The sequence below is a fragment of the Paralichthys olivaceus genome, chromosome 6, assembly GCF_024713975.1.
Source record: "Paralichthys olivaceus isolate ysfri-2021 chromosome 6, ASM2471397v2, whole genome shotgun sequence".
NCBI classification, from domain to species: domain Eukaryota; kingdom Metazoa; phylum Chordata; class Actinopteri; order Pleuronectiformes; family Paralichthyidae; genus Paralichthys; species Paralichthys olivaceus.
In genome coordinates, this window is record NC_091098.1 from 9,884,024 (window position 1) to 9,904,637 (window position 20,614).

At 39.7% G+C, this 20,614-nt stretch overlaps 1 protein-coding gene across 1 annotated transcript in view; it reads left to right on the forward strand.

Annotated features, from left to right (window-relative positions):
* The window catches only part of LOC109630831 (helicase ARIP4-like), a 60,931-nt gene that overhangs the window by 6,101 nt on the left and 34,216 nt on the right, over window positions 1–20,614 (forward strand). Inside the window, exon 2 of the mRNA XM_020089259.2 lies at window positions 11,004–11,166. Within this exon, the coding sequence (XP_019944818.2) occupies window positions 11,052–11,166 (115 nt within the window). The 5' untranslated portion in view covers window positions 11,004–11,051. The remainder of the gene's footprint in view (window positions 1–11,003; window positions 11,167–20,614) is intronic.

A 20,614-nucleotide genomic window follows, 5' to 3' on the forward strand; every position in this document is an offset into this window, starting at 1 on the left:
TTCCTATAAAAATGACGTCAACACATGCACATGAATCAGAATTAAACTTGATTACTGTTAATGTTCTGAGTCATTCTTTAGATTTTGTGGGGCAGCTACATGTGTACAGATTATTAGTATTATTAATGAGGATTTTTTTTTTTTTTTTTCCCAACCTCAGGCTCATGTTTTTGCATCATATGGAAGAAAAGTGACACATTCCTTAGTTGCTAATGTTTTTGGACTTATATTTCACTTTTTACCCATACTCCACCTTTTAACTGAACTCTCTTTAGAGCCAGCCCTTCTCTTCCCTTCACACTGAAGTTGTTAAACTGCTGTTTTCAGCAGTGTTGTATCAGCAGCCAGCAGTAATCTGCCTCACAGGTTTGATGTAGCTCATATAGGTTATGCATAGGCGACCCTTCCCCACCAATGTCCCCATGTGAACCCTCAACAAACCCAGTGAACCTTCTTAACCCCCACTGATTGGCTGGAAAAGAGCAGGCATTATCCAATAGGGGATCCTTGTGGTCCACTGATTTCGGATCCCTCCCCCACTGCCTCCTGACCCCTCCTCATTCAAGTAGTATTGATCCAGTGTGTAACTGCCTGCATTACATTGGTGCTGATCCTCCATATTCAGTGACATCAGAAGTATATCAAACACCTTTTTTCACTCCAGATGTTGATAATCTAACAGAGTTGTGTTTGTTTTCTTTGTAAAATTGTGTTCAGATGCTTCGGACTAAAGGAAGCTCACATGGGCAGGGATTAGATATATCACTCAAGTGGGATTGGTCCGAGGGTTAGTCTATGTAAAAATATCCTCTGAAGTGTTTCTGTGCAGGTTAAATTTTTCCACTGATCCAGGTCACTTGTGTGTGCGTGTGACCTCTAGGTTAAAGTATTAAAATCAGGCTAATCCTGAATAGACTTGTACGTGTTGTATGTATTTACAGGTTAGTGTGTCTGAGCGGTCTCAGGCCTAAATTAGAGACAGCAGCTACATTTAAATGAACTCTCTCTGAGACACGGTTAATTGAAAGTGTGTTGTTCCACATTATGAAAACTGCAAATGCTGCATTCACTGAACAGGCACATGAAAAATGTCATACTGGTCCTAAACTGAAGCATATTAATGATCGTTCAAGTTACACGGTGTGGCAGATTTCTGATCTATTACTGTCGCTATACAGTTGTTGCTATAAACCAATTAGTTGATTAATCAATCAGTTAATCAGAAATATTTTAATTAGTCATTCATCAAGGAACAAAAATAAGACTGTGTCCACTCACTCCAAGCAGGTGTATTTATACAAGTTAAGTAAACTGAAACTAGACAGTATATATGAGGCTGATGGGAAATTATTGCAGACAAAATAAAAGTTTGATCTTATGGTGACAATTCATTCTTAGAATTACGAATATGCGAACTCACATTTTTGGCCATCCCAGCAATCTATCAATTGATAAAGAAAATAGTCATTGTTAGAAACATTCAGATTTGTCTCCTGACATGTCCAGTGAGTAAGTCCAACTCCAGAGGGAAACAAGGTTAATAATCAAATTATTCAAATCTTAAAATCTTGGACAGAGAATTTGTTATGTTGCCTTTTGAATGAAAACAATCTGGCATGATTGGTATGCACCCCCCACCACTGCTGCCTCATACACCACCAGGCTTCACTATTGTGTAATTCTGTTACACAAGCAGGGGAATGTGATGCCAACTTAAGTCTGTAAGCCAGTCCAATATAAAAGGAAGGTATTATACAATAGCCATTATTAGAGCTGTAAATTGAAGTGTTGTTGGTTGTTATTGTTCATTATTTTTTATTCTTGCTAATGACCTGCACTCAGGAAATGGGTGGAGCATGGTCCGGTGACATGGATGCAGGGTGTAATCTGCCTGTGAGGATGTTAATGAATAAAAGGAGGAGATTGATCGTTTGTTAGTGGTTAGAAATTAAAAAAAAGACACCTCTCCATGACTCCATCTTAAATAAATGTGTGTGTGTACAGATGTCTTTGTGAGGACCATTATGAACCTACAAATGAGGACATTTTGGCTGGTCCTCACTTTGTGGACCACTTTTAATGGGCTTGGTTAACACTTTCATGGTTAGGGATGGGCATTTAGTTTTGATGGTTAGGGTAAGGGGCTATGGAATATATAATGCCAATGAATGTCCTCACTAAGATAGATGTACAAATGTGTTTCTTTGTGAGAACAATCTCAAGTTTCAGACCTTGGCAGGACATTTATGTACTCCTCACCTCTTTAAAGAGGAAGGTTAAAATTAGGATTATGTAATGTGTTTTAGCGAGGGTCCTTTCTAATGTAGAGGTGTGTGTGGAGGAGGCTTCAGGGAGAAATTTCAGACAAACCAGACAAGTAGAGATGGACTGACCTATTGTGGACAAAAGTTGGGTCCTCCCCAGTGAGAATAAAACCAGATTTTTGGGACAGTCTCCAGGAGGTAAGTCTCCAGGAAATAAATTTAATTCTAACTCCCGAAAGGTGACCTATAACTGTGTGTGTGTTACGCAATGCCTTTCCATCTTGGCATATCTTGTATAACTTTATTTTTTCTGAGCTGAACAGTGGCATTATTAGGCACATCTAACTTATGTAAGTCGGCTTATGCAAGCAGCCGTCTTCTTGTTGCCCCCCTCTTTTATCATTCATTTTTATTTCTCCCTCCCTACAACCACCTTTCTCTCTCTCTACCTCCCCCTCTCTCTGGCTGATGAGACTGTAAAAACAAAAAACGAAGACTAGCAGTTGTCCAAACGTCTCTCTTTTAAGCACTTGAAAACTCCACCTACTTTGCTACTTCACGTCGAATAATGTAACATCTCGTGCCCACGTACTACCTTTATGGTTGCATTGTTGTTAAGCGATACATCCATTAGAGGGCAGCACAGAGTTGAGAGTTTTGAGGACAAACTTGTCGACACTGAGGGTTGTGATAATGTTCAAAAAGAGGAAATGTAGCTGTTTTGTAGTAACATCATACACCTGTAGTTTCTTACCGGCTCACTAAGTCTCTCCTCAGAAGGTTCTGCCTGTATTGAAAGGTTTTTCTCATGTCCTTTGGTAATCTCACTTGAACTACAGGCTACACTGCCCCCCAAAGATGTCCTGTGGTACTGCTCTGTTTCGTCCGTATCCATAAGCTGTCAGAAGACACAAATGCGGACTCAGTGAGCTGAGTATAGGCAGATGGAAAGAAAAGATAATTCAATGATACCAGTGGAGAACTTGCCATACTGTAAAGTTGTTTTTAGACATGAAGTGCTGAGAATGTCAAAATTGGGTCTGGACTTTTCACCAGAGTTTGCTTCACATATGAACAGTTCACCGGAACTAACGTAGATAATGTGTTTGGTGTTTTTTTGAACAGCACATCAACTCTGGCCTCAGCCCTTATCCCAGACAGCTCTCTTGACATCGTTGTTGGTGTCTTCTAACTCCGGAGCCTTTCACTTGGACATTGTCATTCTCACATACAGCCCCTCCGGAAAATGTCCGGAGATTAACCAGAGATCAGTGCATGTCTGAAAGCAGCTTAAATGAGTCTGTCCCTGCATAAGATGCTTATTATCACTGTTGTCTGTGCTCCCACCACATTTCCCCTGTGGCTTCTAGTATCACGTTTAGGCCTGTTTGAAGTTTGAAAAACAAAAACTTTCTTTTCAGTATCAGTTAACTCGGAGACAGAAAATTAATCCACAACACTCTTCAAGATCCTTTAATCTTTACAGTTGACTGAACAAGAAAAAAAAAAAGAAAATCTTCTCTGGTTTCATATTCTTACATAATAAGATTTACTTCTTGTGTGTGTTAAGATATAGTTTAAATTAATTGGTAAATTAATCATTAATCTAAAACACCATTAAAGACGTCAGTGATTACTTTTTCATGAGAAGATTCCACATGTGTGTAGTGATACAGGGTTGTCCTATTTCTTTGCTGGAAAAATGTAGGTTATCTCCCTCCCCCTTTGGTCACGGGAGTGGGGGTGTTTTTAGGACACCAGACATACCAGACTGCTCCCCTCCCCCGCTTCCTTTTTTTTCTTAAACCCCCCCCTCTCCCGCATCTCTGGTTTTTGTCCATCATCCTTCATGCTTTCCTTTTCTGTATTCTTACCCCCACTTTTTTCCCTCATTAACATCCTGTTTCCATATTCATTTAATTTAAATTGCTGCTCACTCCGTCTAGCCCTGTCGAGAGTAACGCTCTCACAATGTAATGTGGCTGAATCTGTGGATAACCCTCCTGGCCACGCTCTGTGAGGTTATGTAAGGTAAGAGGATGAAGGGGTAGTGCAGGAACGGTTACTTTTTGCCCAAGTCTTCAACTCACCCCATGTGAATAATTAATGGTTAAAGCTCTGTCTGCACATTTACAGTAGTTTGGAAGTCTCATCTATTCCTAATTATTCGATAATGAAACGTGCTTGATTTGGTGACACCACTGGTTACTGTGGTAACCGCAAGTATGTTTAATGAGACAGGTCCCGTGTCTTTATTCGTGGATCTATAAAAAGAATGGGATGCTGCTGATAAGGTGGAGCTCTGTTTGTTGAGTTAATCATCGGATGAAAAGGTTTTTCAGGTTCCATTGTGTGTTTTTTAAACTTGTAGAACATGTGATCTATAGAGTCCATCAGTCTTTTTCATCAGGGGGAAATAGTCTCTGAGATTGTTTGATTTTCCAGTTTTTATTTTGAGTTTTTCCGGCTTCCTCCCACAGTCCATAGACAGATTAGGAGTCAGTTAAATGGAGACTCTAAATAGTTTTTTGTCTCTGTATATTGGTCCTGTGATTCGCTGGTGACCTGTCCAGGTTATAGCCCGCCTCTCACCCAATGTCAGCTATGGCTCCAGCTCCCTCTGCGACCCTCAAAGGATAAGTGTCATAGAAAACAAATGGGTGGATGGAAATAATCTCTTCTGGATCGATAACCATCACATCAAACAATCACTCCAAAGCACAGACTGTCCTGTGTTCCTGCCTTGCAAGTTTCAGAAATGCAGCAGGTTGTTTATCAGTCTGTTTTACAGTGAAGTGTTGTCTGAGAGGATTTGAAAGCTTTATGTTGTTTTAATATAGAAGACTTGTTCAGTGTTAGTTAAACCCATGACATTTTCTGTCCCTGTGACTCCCTCGTGCATGTGTAGGCATTTCAATCTCTCTGAAAAAGCTAGTTACACCAATATCAGTGAAAACTACTTAGAGCACATTTACACTGCTGTTTCCGAAAACACATCAATATCAAATTTGGCATTTGATTTTACTAGTGCATGCCTGTTCTAAAGATGCCTGTTCTAAACATGCCTGTTTACGTGGCCCGTGGTCATGCTGGTTGCATTATTCAGTCAGAAAAACACTCATTATGCACATAATTAATGTTTGTAACCCTCAAAAATAGCTGCAAATACCTTCTTTTTTTTTAAACAAATATGGAAGTACACATTCAAAATTTTACATTTGCGTGGTTCCACAATCTAACCCCAACAATTGAAACACATCTGCTTTTGATCCTCTTTTTTTGATTTCTGTACCACAAAGTCTTCTGAAATGAAAACTAACTTTGGACTCAACTTGGGAGAAATTTTGATTTGACTCTAAAGCATTAATTGCATTATTTTCTAATGTATATCAAATCATGTTATTTCATCACATTCACATGCAATGCTGTTTATTCAAAGTTCAGTGAAGGTGGTCTCAGTACGCAAAACCCCGCACTGGAGAATCAATTGTCATTGCCTTTGTCATGAATGCGCTGTCATGCTGACCGGCAACATTACTGGGATGTTGGATTGAGTCCCAACCACCATTGCTACAGAGGTCTGGCTGCCTGTTTATTGAAAGTATCCTGCGTCCAAATCGCACTAAATCTGACACCTTACTTCCTTGCGCCCTTAGCGATACACATGCAAAGTTTGAGGTATGTGAGCCACATACATACCAGCAGACAGATTTCTGGAATATCCTGGTGTTATAGGTTAGGTTGGATAATGTATACAGTTTGAATTTCAATGGTGAGGAGTGGCGCTCTCCCCGTAGGTTATTGGCTCGTGACCGTTACTCATCATGGGAAGTGAAAAAAAACAATTTCTGTAGTTTATCTGAGGACGTAAAAGAAGACTGTTTGGGGAAACTGCTATGCCAACTCTGACTGCAAGCTGGTGTTTGCATGTTAATTATATTGAATGTATCACATTTCCAAATTCACAAGCCGATAAGATGAAGAGGATTTTCTCATGATATGCGAACCACATACAGACAGATAGGGATTTCTAGAATTAGTAGGTCGATCATATGTCATATTTAGGTTTTTTTTTCAAAACTTGGTTATTCAGTCCTTTTTAGCACAACAGATTCCAACATTCTGGTTGTAACTTCAAGGGATAGTTCACCGAAAAATGAAAATGTACTCATTATCTACTCACCACTATGCCGAGGGAGGGGTGGGTGTGTTTGAGTCCACAAAAGCATTGCATCATTTATACCATGTTTAGAGCCTGAATATCTTCTGATATCCTCCTCTAGCTATGCGTTCACATTTGCATGTACACACTGCACACAAGCTCTCGCTCCCAACGGTACACGCGGTAGCATTGCTACTTCTGGTAGCGGACATGTGGCTAAAAATAAGTTTCAGGTCGAATTTGAATGTCGGGGCTTACTTCAATTGTATTCAATTGTCTATCTCTCTTCTCCAAAACGAATATCTGCCATCAGACAACAACTAAAAGTGTGTGTAGAGAAAAACTCAGTGTAGAGATCTACACTGACTGTGTTGTACTGTGAACAAAAGCTTAAATTCAAAAACCTCTCAGGTTCACTTGTCATGTTTCATCTAAAATGTCTTTGTATCAAAAACAACATGAACATTTCCAGCTGGTTCCATTTGTAAGCTCTCTTGTTCGAAACAAAAAGCTTCACCTGCACCACTCCCTGTGGAGCAGAACATGTGTCAGATCGGTGCAAAGCCGAAGGGAACACATTGAGACATTTGTAGAGGAGCTCTCACACAGCTTGTTGCAAAGGGTGCATTTAACAACACACATGCAAAACATAATGCAATGCTGTGCAACAGCCCTGCAGTCAATCTTACCTCTGTGAGGCTTTTTAAAACTGTGTCAAGGATTTATGCACAGCCCTGTTGGCAGGTTCTTGGCTGTAATTTGTGGTGAATGATTTCATTACATCTTAATATGTTTGTATAATTTTGTGCACCCAGGAGACATCAGTAATGCATCAATACGCGGTCTTGAGAAACGTTGAACGTAATTTTCTCAGAATCATTGCATGGGCGGTTGCATCGGATTACATATTTTACCAGCGTTCATATGTCAGGCAGTTTAAGTCATGTCAGGTAAGAATAAACACAAACATATGTGTGACCTACATGGAGCCGCTCAGAGCAGCAAAACCTACAGAGAACTGTATGTTATATAACAGATATTTTACAGTGGGGCGGCCTGACATGACCAGAACAGTTTGGCCTGCTTTCCTCTGCTATATTATGTTACACAGAACATGAGTGCAATGAATCCACGTAGCTTTTGGCAGGATGCAATTTTCAAGTTATGTAGGTTCATAACAAGTTGTACTGTATCTCTGTGGGAGTTTCATGTGACCTACTTTTCAGTATGTGTAGTGTAAGTGAAATGAAAGTGCTTTACAGTGGAGGTTTTCCCCCATTTAATTTCAAGAGAGTTTTCTTTAAGTTTGAGAGCTGGACATAATTCTCATGTTCAACATTTTTAATTATCTCATTCAAAACCCTGCACTCACACTCAAGCCGTTTTCAGACGTGACCTGCAGGTAAAATCCGGAGAATTGGCTACAGACTTTGCCCAGAGTCTGCCTCTCACACATGCACATATGACTCGTTCACAACAGCATCAAATCCTCTGCATTATTCAGGCAAGAGGTGGAGCAGCCGGGTGCAGCAGACAGAGGCTCGAAGTGACGTATTAACTTCGCCAGGCAGAGAGAGTCCGCAGAGGCTGCAGAGCGTCTCACTCGGACGCCTGCGTTTACACACGCACCTCCTCTAGAGGAAATACAGACTGACTGTGGAGTTCAGTGCATGTCTGAAAGCAGCTTTTCAGTGAATTTTAGAACAGCTGTTAAGTACGGTCCTGCTGGAGGACCTCAGGCTATGATCAGGCTCATATGGGGTTGGCAGCAGATCGCAGATGAAGGAAGGAGCCAGACTGTTAAAAAAGTACTTTTTATTAATCGAGTCTGGACGAGATAAAAACATGGATGACAAAGTCTCTAAAGAAAGGAATGATCTAATTTTGGTCAGCTGTCTCAGTTGGGCAGGACTGCACCACTTTGGTCACTGCTCACCGCTGGTCGGCCTCTCTACTGACATTTTCATGTGCTTACTCCAATTTTAACTTTTGAAAGAGCACATCTTCAGTAGTAGTACTTATATGTACTAATACCCCTACAGACACAGTCGCTCTGGCTGTGAATGGCCCTGTTAGATGTAGATGTACAATTTGTATGTTCACACTCCACCAGCAACAGATGCACAGAAAGACCTCCCCGCCAAAATCTGCAGCCACCGCATCCCTGGCATTTGATTTTACATAAGGATGTCACTGATCCAAGTACTGTATGTGCTTGTTCCCTGTTTAACTGTTGTGCACTTTCCCAGCAATGTTTCATCTGTGGTTGGAAGCGGTGTCATGGTCTCTGATTCTTGTGGGCAACAGAGTGTGAGAATAAACGCCCAACGTACAGAAGTGTCCTTGTGCAAGACATGACTCAGGATTTGTGTTCTCACAGTAGGTTACTTTGTGCTGGATCCAAAATGCAGAATGATCCTCACATTATCACTAACATTGTGGTGTTAGAATTCAGAGAACTGCTGTAGAGTTTGAAACTATTGGTCCCATATTCTCACATTTTACTTTAAAATATGTTGGCTGTACAAGTTCCTTTAAGTTGAAGGGAATTTAAACTAGGGATAAACTAGAAAATCGTATTAAATGAATCTTGATTCCTTTTTAAAAACAAAACAAAATGGATCTTTGACTTGTACTACAGTTTGATTGATGGCTAGTTTTCTCATCTTTGAGGAGACAGGAAGCTGTGGAAAGAGCATACATGTGTGTTTACGAAAAGTAGCATATGCAGCATGGAAGGAGAGATGGTGGTTTCACAGTGGTAAAGTCAGAAGCGCCATATCTTTAATTACAGTGATTACAGTGGTGATTTGATCGGTTCTGTAACATCATGAGCTGCTAGTGCTCTGCTTTAGCTAGCAACGCAATGAGTTGTCGTGTTTTTATGTGCACATTATATTCACTTTTATACTTAAACCTGCCCTATCAGAAGTTTTAATTGTAAAACAAAAAGCTTCCTCAGAAACGAAAGCCTTCCTTCTTCAATGTTTATGTTGTACATTTGATACTGTTGGCATCTTTATTAATATTTATTTTTATTTTTTAAAGATAAAACCTTTTCAGCATATTTTCACAATGATATCACGTCGTGATAATAACGAAAGCCATGATAATATTGGTCACTACAATCATGATACAAAACGTGACGTGGTTGTTTCACTATTAAATGTCCCTGGGAGGAGGTTGAGCAGGATCGTTTGGATCATTATAAAATTAAAAAAGGAAGCACAGTGTCTTTGAAGCATTTTATTCTGTGTGAGAGAACAATAATATTTTTGTCTTGGTGAGGAGGATCAGTGCTGCAGCAGTGATTGCCTGTGTGATGTGTGTGGCCCCTTCACATAGTCCTTGAGCTGATTTTGAGGAGGTTTTCAAAAACGAGACGTAACGAGAGCCTGCTGTTTATTTTTGCTCATGAACTTGCTGCCATCCTCCCAGCTAACCTGCCATATTCTACAGGTTTATAGTTCTGCAGCAAGCTGTGACGTCTGAGGTCAAACACACATCTGTATTTTTAGTAGACCGGAGCATCAGAGTAAATCTGGAGTTCGCTAAGTCCTTGGTTTTCAGCCGAGCTCCGAGTCCATGAAGTGTAGCTCTGTTGGATTTATGAGACCTGTAAAACCGCCCTGTCGGAACAATGATTCAAGTTGGCTGGAGCTACCTGTTGTGTAATCTACTGTGTAACATTATGCAAGGTGAGCTGGGGGCTGATCAAAAGTAAAGCTCGCTGTGATAGTACTGTGTGTCTGGCCTCATCTGAGTGGGAGTGAACACTATTTAAAGGCTTTGTTTTTAACCGGCAGAGACAGCTAAGATCATAATTCAAATTTTTTTGTTGGTAGATTTTAACCCATGAAACAATTTGCTCACAGACCTTGATGAATTAATTATATCATTGTCTCGTAAAGAATTTTTGTTCTTTACCATAATTCCTGTACTTTCAGGTCTTCTTAAATACTGTTGATGTTGATTATGATATCTGTAATAATGATATTTGTGTTCTTGTGTGTAACTTTGACATATAAATAACGATCACGCCTCTTACACGTAACATAAAACTCTGCTATAAAACAAAAGAGGAACCGAACTTTGCTTTTTCCAAACCGCAGCTGAAAATGAAGGGCATGGCGGTGGCCTGTGGTTTCTGTTTACAATCGTTTCAGTCCAGCTCAGAGAAAAGCTTTGAGTAATGTGTGTGCAATTTTTCTGCCGCTGCTGAGAGCTGGGGCTTTAAAAGCATCTTAGAAACTCCTGAGAGCTCTTCACGTCTCTCAGTGGTACATTTCCTGCTGTCTTTCAAACGCAGGCCATGATGATGTTGGTTACGTCTCTCACGGATGGATTTTAAAATGCTCATTTCTCATCTTTTAGTAAATTAAAAACACTGGAGAAGCACTTGATGTACAATGTGGCAGGAACATAATAATCTGATGCATTTCCTTCCCTCTGGAAGAAAAAAACATCTTATGAACATGAGTTCGGCTGTTGAAATGAAAGCAGCTCTCCGTGTCAGCTTTAACCCATTTGTGTGTACTTGTACCTATACGTTTATTTATTCGACCTCTTTGCTATAGGTGTGTGTGGTCCGGCCATGCTGAGGTAGCAGCAGCCTGAAGGTCAGGATGTCTGATGTAGAAGAGGGGCAGCTGAATGGGAGGAAGAGGGAGATGGCCATCTGTTACATCAGCGATGAAGATGAAGACAACGACGGAGATGATGAGGATGAGCAGATACCTGGTGAGTCACATTGCTCCCAGTATTTTTACCATTTACAGACAAGAGACCAAAAACATTTCCACAGTACTGTATTTAATGTAGTATAGTTACTTTATACAAACAGAAGGCTTTGTTTCCGTTTATGTATCTTACGATGAGCATAAAGCAGAAGTTTCGAAATGCTGCTTGTTCCGCTTTAGTTTAAAAAGCCTGGGGCTACATTTCTAACTGGGCGGACAGTCATGTGATATGCGTTTTCAGTTGAGTCGTATGGATGGAGCTTGTTTCTGATATAAGCTTAAGTGCTGGACAGAAATCAATTTCCTTTACAACAGAATATTGGTATGGATGGAGCATTTCTGTCTGAAACTTACTGTGACGTTGGTTTGAGTATTGATCAGCATAGGGAAACCCCAATACAAATAAATAGATAACTTAAAATACAAAGTTTTATGGGTAAAGAGACAGCTGCTGACACCTTTTGGCCATGATAACATGAATCGTTTTCTTTTTGGTTGTTTACTTCTACTCAGAGAACAATCGATCATTTCCTCATTTTCCAGACATATACAAATGCATGTGCAGACTCTTTTCTTTTTAATGTTGCTGTTGGAACAAACTGAACCACTGTAACGTCCACATATGTGACTAGACCGGCTCAGCAGCTTTTGACCGTTTGTCCTCCCTCAGGAGAGAAAAAAACCCTCCTAAACCTTCTCCTGTCTCCTCCTCCCCCCCATGTCTTCTCTTGCCAGAACATGTTGCATAACCCAATGAATCATCTATTAGTTTTATTAGATGCTGAGTCGTTTGTGTGTGGGGGGAGATGTGTTTCTAGCAGAGGAGTGTGTTTTTGGGTGTAGGAGGTAAGATTTTAAACTTCAGTTGGATAACTGAAGTGGTGTTAGTCTTTCATTGTCTTTGACCTCATTCTGGAGAAAAACGTTGGTGGATTGTTTTTGTGGCTCGTCACTGATGACAGCCGCAGCCAGAGGCGTCCAATTTTCCCGCCTGTCCTTTCCATTTGTGTGAACATGATATCTCAAGAAGCCTTGAAGGAGTTTGGTACAAATTTGTGCAGTGCTGTTCTATACCTGCCTGTTTAGAATGGGCTGTTCTCTTGTCCAGTGTTGATGCTCTGGAGCTACATCAGAATTATTCCTTGTCATTAGTTAATCCTCCTCAAACGGTTCTACAATAGAATGTCACTTTTTATTGTTTGTGTGCTGGACGGTGTGTCCAGAGATTTTCATAAACAGTCCATGGTGCAGATTGTTAGAAAAAAAAGTTAGAAAACGATTTAATAGATTTAATTGTCAAATATTTTTATAAAATGAAACTGAATTTGCTTTATTACTGTTAACGTCTGTGGTCTTTATATATATATATATATATATTTGACTGATGTTATTTTTCTTTAATTGGTTTGTATTTCAGAGATCTGTTAAGCAATCAACACAATCTTCAGACCCAAGTTCACAACATTTCAAAAGCTTTTTTAACCTAAGTTTGCAACATTCGTGACATAAGTATAGATTTTCACTTGGACAATAGGAAGAACTGAGTAGATTTTGACGGTCAAAGGTCTCACAACCTCCCAAAATAGTAATTTATACGTTTACCTTCTGAAATTATGAAGTAATGACATTTTATATCCAAAAGGACAAAGGTCGGCTGCAATGTTCTGCACTTTTATTGCCAATATGGATCGTCATTACTCAGAGAAAGGAGAGATCGTGACCGGATTTCCTGCAACTTGACTGTTTGGTGAGAATGCAGGCCGGTAATTCTAGTTAGGATATGAAATGAGAGATGGAGGGAGGCGGGGCAGCACAATCAGAGAGCCCTTTGTTAATCGATCAGATTTCATAGACTTTACAGTAACATTACCTCTGTGCTTTTTTTTTTATCAGATTTTAGACACAGTGATTTAATGGCAGGAACAAAGTTTTCTTTTCTTCTCTTTTCTTTATTAACGCTCTCTGTGTGATCATCTTCTTCTGTTTGTGTGAGAGCTGGATTGAAGTATAGCTGTTGAACTACAGAACATATACTGGCTGTTTGAGAATTAAAACTTGGTTTATGGGTAAATTAGAATTAGATTAGAGTCAGGGTCAGAGGCTCGGTTATGCATAATGTAAATGAAGCGTACTCAGGAGTGTAGAATTACAAATGTATATGTTGTGTTCTTTTTCTTGGTTTATCACTCTGCCATAGTTAGAGGTTACACAAGCACACTATAAAAACGCCCACCCACCCTGCGTACACACACGTTCATGTATTTATGTTTCGCTGTTCTCATCTCTCCTTGTGTTTCTGATTGTCTCTATAACTTTTGGAAATACGAAAGGTTTTATGGCACTGAATTCTTCATCAGTGGTGCCACCCTGGGATTTTGGGCCCAAGGATCTCACACCAATCCTGAAAATACAATTGTGCAAACATGATTTGATGCAAGACTGGTTCTTCCCTGATCTATACCACAACCTTCCACTAAGGGTTTTGGGTGTAACATGCAATGAACCAGTCTGAGTTCCAGCCCAAACAAAACCCACTGCCACCAGATACTAAGTCACCTACAATTCACCTGACTAAACTCAAGACCAATATGCTCATGTGCACTCAGTTGCTTTTTTTGATTTTATTATTTGAATGTTAATATTGAGCTCTAGTTGCATAGTTATTCAAACCTATTTCCTGAAAACTATATGTTTGAAATTCACCTAACAGTGCAGTTCTTCACGCCAGTGGCCAGAAGCATTTAAGCCAGTTCAGTTAAACAAAGAGATGACTCCCAGTCTCAAGAAGATTTGCAGGGGAAGTGACAATGATCTCATCAGTGAAAAAGAGCTTTTTAAAGAAATTGATTTCAAATAAAATTAACTCTGGCCTGACCAAGTACGTCACCAGAGCTGAATCAATCAAAACATCGTTCGTATTTTAAAGCTGAAACACCAAAACCATCCAGCATCACCAGAGTCATTTATTTGAGACTGGTATCCTCAATTTTGAATGGGTCATCAAAATTAGAGCCGGACATTCAAAATATTAAAAAAACACCTTACTAAGGGTGTTCTGACTCTTATGACTCTATTTGAAAAGGCTTATGTATTTACTAAGCTGTATTGTCTTTCTCACCCTGCACACACTGCAGTTAATAGGCATTTATATGCAGAGGAAAAAGAAACGTGTACTTTTTGAGCCACTGTATCAGATTTTGGGGGAAACGTGGTTACATCTGTTTTTCTGTCAGGCACCTAGAGCTGAAAATCAGAGTTTGTTGTCTTGTGGTGAAGGGAGTGAAAGGTCTGAGGGATGATAAAAACACATTTACATGTTGATCTTCATCACAAGTCTATTTTGCTCTTGAGACATCATCACCCCCCACTGTCTCCTGCGTCTATCCCTCCGTCGCCATAACAACCGTCACCAGGATGCCTGCATCCTCCTCTTGGTTCAACACCCCCCTTTTTCTTCTCTTTCTCCTTCATTGATTTATTTTCATCTCCAATCATTGAGTTCTTTCTTTCCCTATTTTTATTCCTTCTTCTTTTATTTTATTTAATTTATAATCTTTTTATTTATGTCCATACATTTGTCAATATTCTTGATTTTAAAACTTTTTCTGTAAAGTATTTAGTATCCATAAATATATTAAAAAGACAGAAAAGTATATGTTTTAGCAGTAAATCAGTTTAGAGTTGAAAAGGTACAACAGGAGAACAAATAAAGTAATAATGAAATGAAAAATGAGTGTGACACCATAATGTATGTCCAGAAAATGTATGTCTTGTACTTTGTTATAGTTAAAAAATCCTGTGAGGTTTCTAATGTTTTTGTTTCCTTTTTTAACTGCACCATGTCAGGTTGATTTCTAAAAAGTTGAATAATACGTTTCTCAGCATCGCAGTTTTTTCTCTGGAGAGGTTTAGGGTTGTCATGGTGACCACTGCCGCCACATTCACCTCCCATGCTATATATATATATGTATATAACATGTATAACACATGCGCGCACACACACTTGTATGGTTATTTTTAGAAAACATCTTTGGAAAAAGTCATCACATGATAATTTCCAAGCATCTATCCAATTCTCATCAGAGTTGTGTTTCTATGACAGCGCCGGTAGCCATGTGTGTAGTTGTGTGTGTTGTATGTTCTGTGTATGTTTGTATGTTTTAATATGACTGCTTCCCTTTTATTTTCCCATCTAATAAGGATTCAATATAAATGTACCTCTTGACTGAGATGGAAGGTCAAGACAGACATTTGTGTAATGAGAGAGAGACTTGGAGAGAGAGAGGCATATTAGCATATTATTATTATACAATTCATCCCTAATATTTGAATTATAATAATAATAGCCACAAATTATAAACCATTGTATAAGAAATAGGCATCTTTCACAAAAGACATAAAGGTGTACCATGCAGAAAATACATCTTCCTTTCAGGGAACTGCAATGAAAGACATAAGTGGCTGAATGTACTTAATAGAAAATGATTAAAATGCAGAAAAAGAAACTGACATCATGAAAAAGAAAACCAATTAAGACTTTTTCTGTATCTATTGACATTACACAGCCAATCCCATTTTTTAATTCCATCAAATCTGGTTGTCTTTTAAGGTCTGGTTGCTGTTGCTGCCACACAAACTACAAATAAAAAGTCCTGACCAAGAACCCAAGATGCATTTCACAAGAGGAGGTCAGCTGACCTGACACCACAACAATCTCCTTCAGATATCTGATTAAAAGACAATCTTTTCCACAAAGTTACTTTCAGCATCAACTATATAGCTTTAAGTTGAGGACAAATGACTAACATTTAACAAAAACACTACAGCAAGAAACCACTGTAAGGCTGCTTAAGATATTATAGTAAGTTCCTTCTACTGAAGTTTATGTAAATATTTAGTAATACACATTGATTTTATGATACAAAAGTAAGTGGATTATGGTAAATAAAGATTCATCCATATAATATCCTCCACCTTTATTTTGAGTTACCATTGTGAGCAACAGTCAGATTTTGAGATATAGAATATGTGAGTCACATTTAAGTGCTGTCATCTTTGGAAAAAAAGAAGCAAGGCCATTCTTCAAACAGTGACATTGAGAAATTGACTTGGAAAGGTCTTAAAGTAAGAGCCTCTGCAGTATCACCGCACTGTTGCGATGGGTTGATGTAAATTCTAGGTTTAGGTTTGTAGGTGTTTGCTGCAGTGCTCCAAATATATGAGGTGTCAAATGAATCAGCTAACTAATGCACAGTACCTTCACCATGTATGTGGCAAGCTGTACCAAATGCCACATCATCACACTGCACCTTACAGTTCAATACATACAGACACACACACTCTTGGTGTGTTTTCCACATTATTATTATTATTATGAAGAGGTTCACCAAACTTTCATTTATTTCTCATGCGCACAAGTGAGAAGTGTGCAATGATCAAAAATATCACTGATTATTTTGTCTCTCTCTCTCTCTCTCACTCACTCACACTTACCATCTGTCAGACTGACCATCAGTAACAGCAGGAGGGTCCGTTAAAACATCCACATTTACTTTCCTTGGCAGCAGGATTCAGAAAAAACTCTGTAGACACCAATCTCACTTTGTACATTCAAGCAACAAGCATACAGGGGTGAAAACACCAATTTAAACCAAAACTACTGAAAAAAATAGTCATTGAACATACTTGACAAGAAATAACTAAAATGACAGAAAACAGGCAGGCACTAGTAGGCACTAGTGCAGCGCTGAACATCAGTTTGCTGAACATTTGACATCTCATACCGCATCTATATGAGATGCCCACCGTCAGTCTGACAACTACTACACGTGTGCAATTAATGCTTGTCTGAATTATTGGCACAGGTTCAGAGGTTTCGTACTCATACACACATAAGCATACTTTGGCTGTACTAGATATGTGGCAACGGTAATGTGTGTTAGTCGGATGAAACATTTGACACCTCAAAGTATCTCAAGCTTTTGTAGTGCATGTGTGGGTGTAGGTGAGTCTGTGTGAACAGATTGAGGGGTGTGTGCTGCATGTTATTGGACCACCGTAGCTCAAATGATGCTGTAACGAGGTTTAGTCATACACACACACACACACACACACACACACACACTCACATACATGGACACGCAGTGACTCCAGAGAGCAGGAGAGTAATAGTCTCTTAATTGGCGTGTGGCTCCCCTGCCTGTGTGTAGGCGTGGGTAAGCAGAGTGCAATCTGAAGAAAAACAAGTTAACATGTTTCCTCCCGTGACTGGAATTATCATCGAAAGAGGCTTTGATGCCTCTCATCAACCGTGTTAACATCAGCAGCAGACAGCTGTTTCCAGTAAACTAGCTCAGACAAAGTTAGCAACTATCTGGGAAACATAAGAATTTAGAAGCTAAAGAGCCAGATCTCACAACTCAGGGACCAAACCAGCTAAAAGGGGGTAAATACTGGACTTTCTGTTCATCCAATTAAGGTGAAGGTTGGAAAAACACTGCTTCAAAAAAGAAAACCTTCACTTCAGTCTCGAGTGGGATGGTCCTGAATTTGTATACCTGCCATGCACCCAAACTACTTCCCGGAGAAATAACAGCCAATAGGTCATCTGAGGCAGCTTGTTACGACTCAGTTTAAAGTATAATTTTAAAGAGAGTGGCCAATGTCAAATTCTCTCAAAGCAACACTTCAGCTGAGCAACAGTGGCCTCTGCAGCCACAAGTGGTATTGAATCCTGGGCTCAGAGTGCTTGAGCGGTTGTCATGTTCAGAAACAAAGTCTGTCATTCTCCTAACTGGAGCTCCAACTGTGTTGTTCCACTCACTGAACTGAAACATGGGCTAACATCGTGTGTTGCTCATGATCCCAGTGCTGTCCTTTTAACGAACCCCAAACTCTTGAACGTGCTGATTCTGATATTTTAAACATAGGACTATAATTCAGTTTGTTGGAACAGCTGCCAAAACGCATTTCATAACGTGTGTGTGTGTGTGGTGTGTGTGAGAGACCTGATTATGGTCCACACAAAGTGAAGTGTAGGAGGTGATACAGTAACACCAGCTGGTCTCCATACTGACACACAGCACTGCCAGATCCCACTGTGTGTGTGTGTGTGTGTGTGTGTGTGTGTGTGTGTGTGTGTGTGTGTGTGTGTGTGTGTGTGTGTGTGTGTGTGTGTGTGTGTGTGTGTGTGTGTGTGTGTGTGTGTGTGTGTGTGTGTGTGTGTGTGAGGAAGAAACAGACGAGGGTTTGTGTGTGAGCAGACTTCAGATCAGGTAGCGCTCTGGCTCGTAGTCAAAGCAATTATGAGTTAGAATAACTGATCAGCAAACCCACCTGCCATCTTTGTTCCCTCCTTAATGATGTCATAATCCCAACTAATCATTTTAACATCGTCGTTACTGCTGCCGTGAGGCCGCTCTGATGTCACTGACATGGGTTTGTTTACACTCTGACGCTGATCAGCACATTTTAGCAACATTCAGGGGCGGAGAACAGTCCAGAGTCATCAGATCATGTTGTTTATCTGTCAAACTGTTATGTAAATGTTTTAGTTCAAGAGTGGAGGTCACTAACAACAATGACTTTCATTGAGGTTGTATGGATACAACAATTTAAGATCACATGGACATGATCATCCATCACAATCCAGTTCTTGTTTTGTGTACTTTGTGTAGTTTTTGATATTGTTTTGCTTAAGGTTTAATCTAGTAACATAAGATAAATGGTAATAAAAACTGAACTCTATTTTTAACTTTCTCATCAATTTATGTCTTAAAATGATGGGATGAAAGTTGTGTCACTACAAGTTTTCCACAAGCGGAGGAGGGTGTGGGTGGGACACTGAGAGCAAGGCCGGCGGATGTATTAAACCGTTTTAGAACTGAGTCCATAGTCGATCACAAGCAATTTGAAAGATAAACAGATGGTAAATGAACCAAATGAGCTTAATGACCCAAATGCAGATATTTATGTAGGCTAAGGGCGTGTAGCTACACACTGTGCTTTTCTTCTCTGCTGTCTCCGTCTTTCTTTAACATGAAAACCTATGAGAAGTGACTGCAGAGCTTCAAAATAGAAACTGAGCTTCAGTGATTGAAAACACTGAAAGCATGACAGAGAAACATCTGTCTGTGTCAGTCTCACCCCAACAAGCCCTACATGAGTGAGTGTGTGTGTGCGTGCGTGCATGCTCAGGTTGTGTCCTGCCAGGTAGAGTAGAGTCACCTTAAATAGAGTCACCTTATTTGACAAATATTAATCTGATGATAAAAAACACTGAGTCTGTTTTAACTCTGTAACACCAGGCAGTTTCCACTTTCTCTGAGCACATTCCCATTACGGGGCCGGTGGTTCCCGGCAGGCAGAGTGAACTGGGCAAAACACTGGAGCGGCCAATAATGACGTAATAGTAATTATTCTGGCCAACGCACTTTAAAATAGAAACCGCTAATGAGAGAAGTCCAACACTCCAATGATGTTACTCAGTCAGTCAGGCCCTGCTTTGGGGGACCAGCCCCAAACAACAAATGTGTGGTAGTGAGCGTAGTAGCTCCAGACCTGCCCCTCTGGAAAATAAATTAAGCTTTTAGGATTTATGGGTTCTCTTGATTATAAAACTAAAACCAGTAAATGTGATCCACGGCTCTTGTTTATGTTGTAGTTACTCCAGAAGTACTTTTATTAAGAAAACAAAAATGGCTGAAATCAGGTCATGGCCTTATTTGGTTGAATAATGTCAGTAGTTCTTATCACACAGATGTTTGTTCAAATGTTAATGTTTCTGGTAAGTTTGGTTTGAGTTAGATGCTGAATGTTTTGTAACGTCTGTTTGATATTACGTTTCACTTCATTACCTTTTTATAAGGTAGTGAAGTGAAATAAGCAGAAACACAATTACTTGTTCCTGTCAAGTGCTGCATTTGATTCTGCTTTGAGCTTGTTTCAGAACCACTTTTATATACATGAACATCTGTGGCTGTCCAGTGCAACCACAGCCATGTGCCATGTGTTTTTGCTGTTGCCCTCTGAGTCATGGAGGAGTAGTGGCTCTCAAGACAAATCACGTATCGTACTCTGTATTGCCTTGTAGATTTAATTGTAACCTCAGTTGCCATTTTTGCCAATCAAACTGCACTCAGCAGTGCACAAGCAGAGAGCTATGGCACTGCAGACTGTGGTCAATTGCATCCTCTTTGCTTTGATTACCGATGAGATGTGTCAAGAGCCTGAATGAGTCATCTTGTGGCAAATTGAACAATATCTTGACTGGGAAAATGAAGAAGAAATTAGCGTGAATATCAATTTGTCTTCACGTTCATGTGAGGAAGGCAAACTCCACAGAAAGTCTGGACCCAATCTTGCAGATATCATCCTAGAGGTTACACTGATGTCACCTGTGTGTCTGCTCAAAACTATTAAACTCAGTTTAGCTTCTTAAATGAATTAAA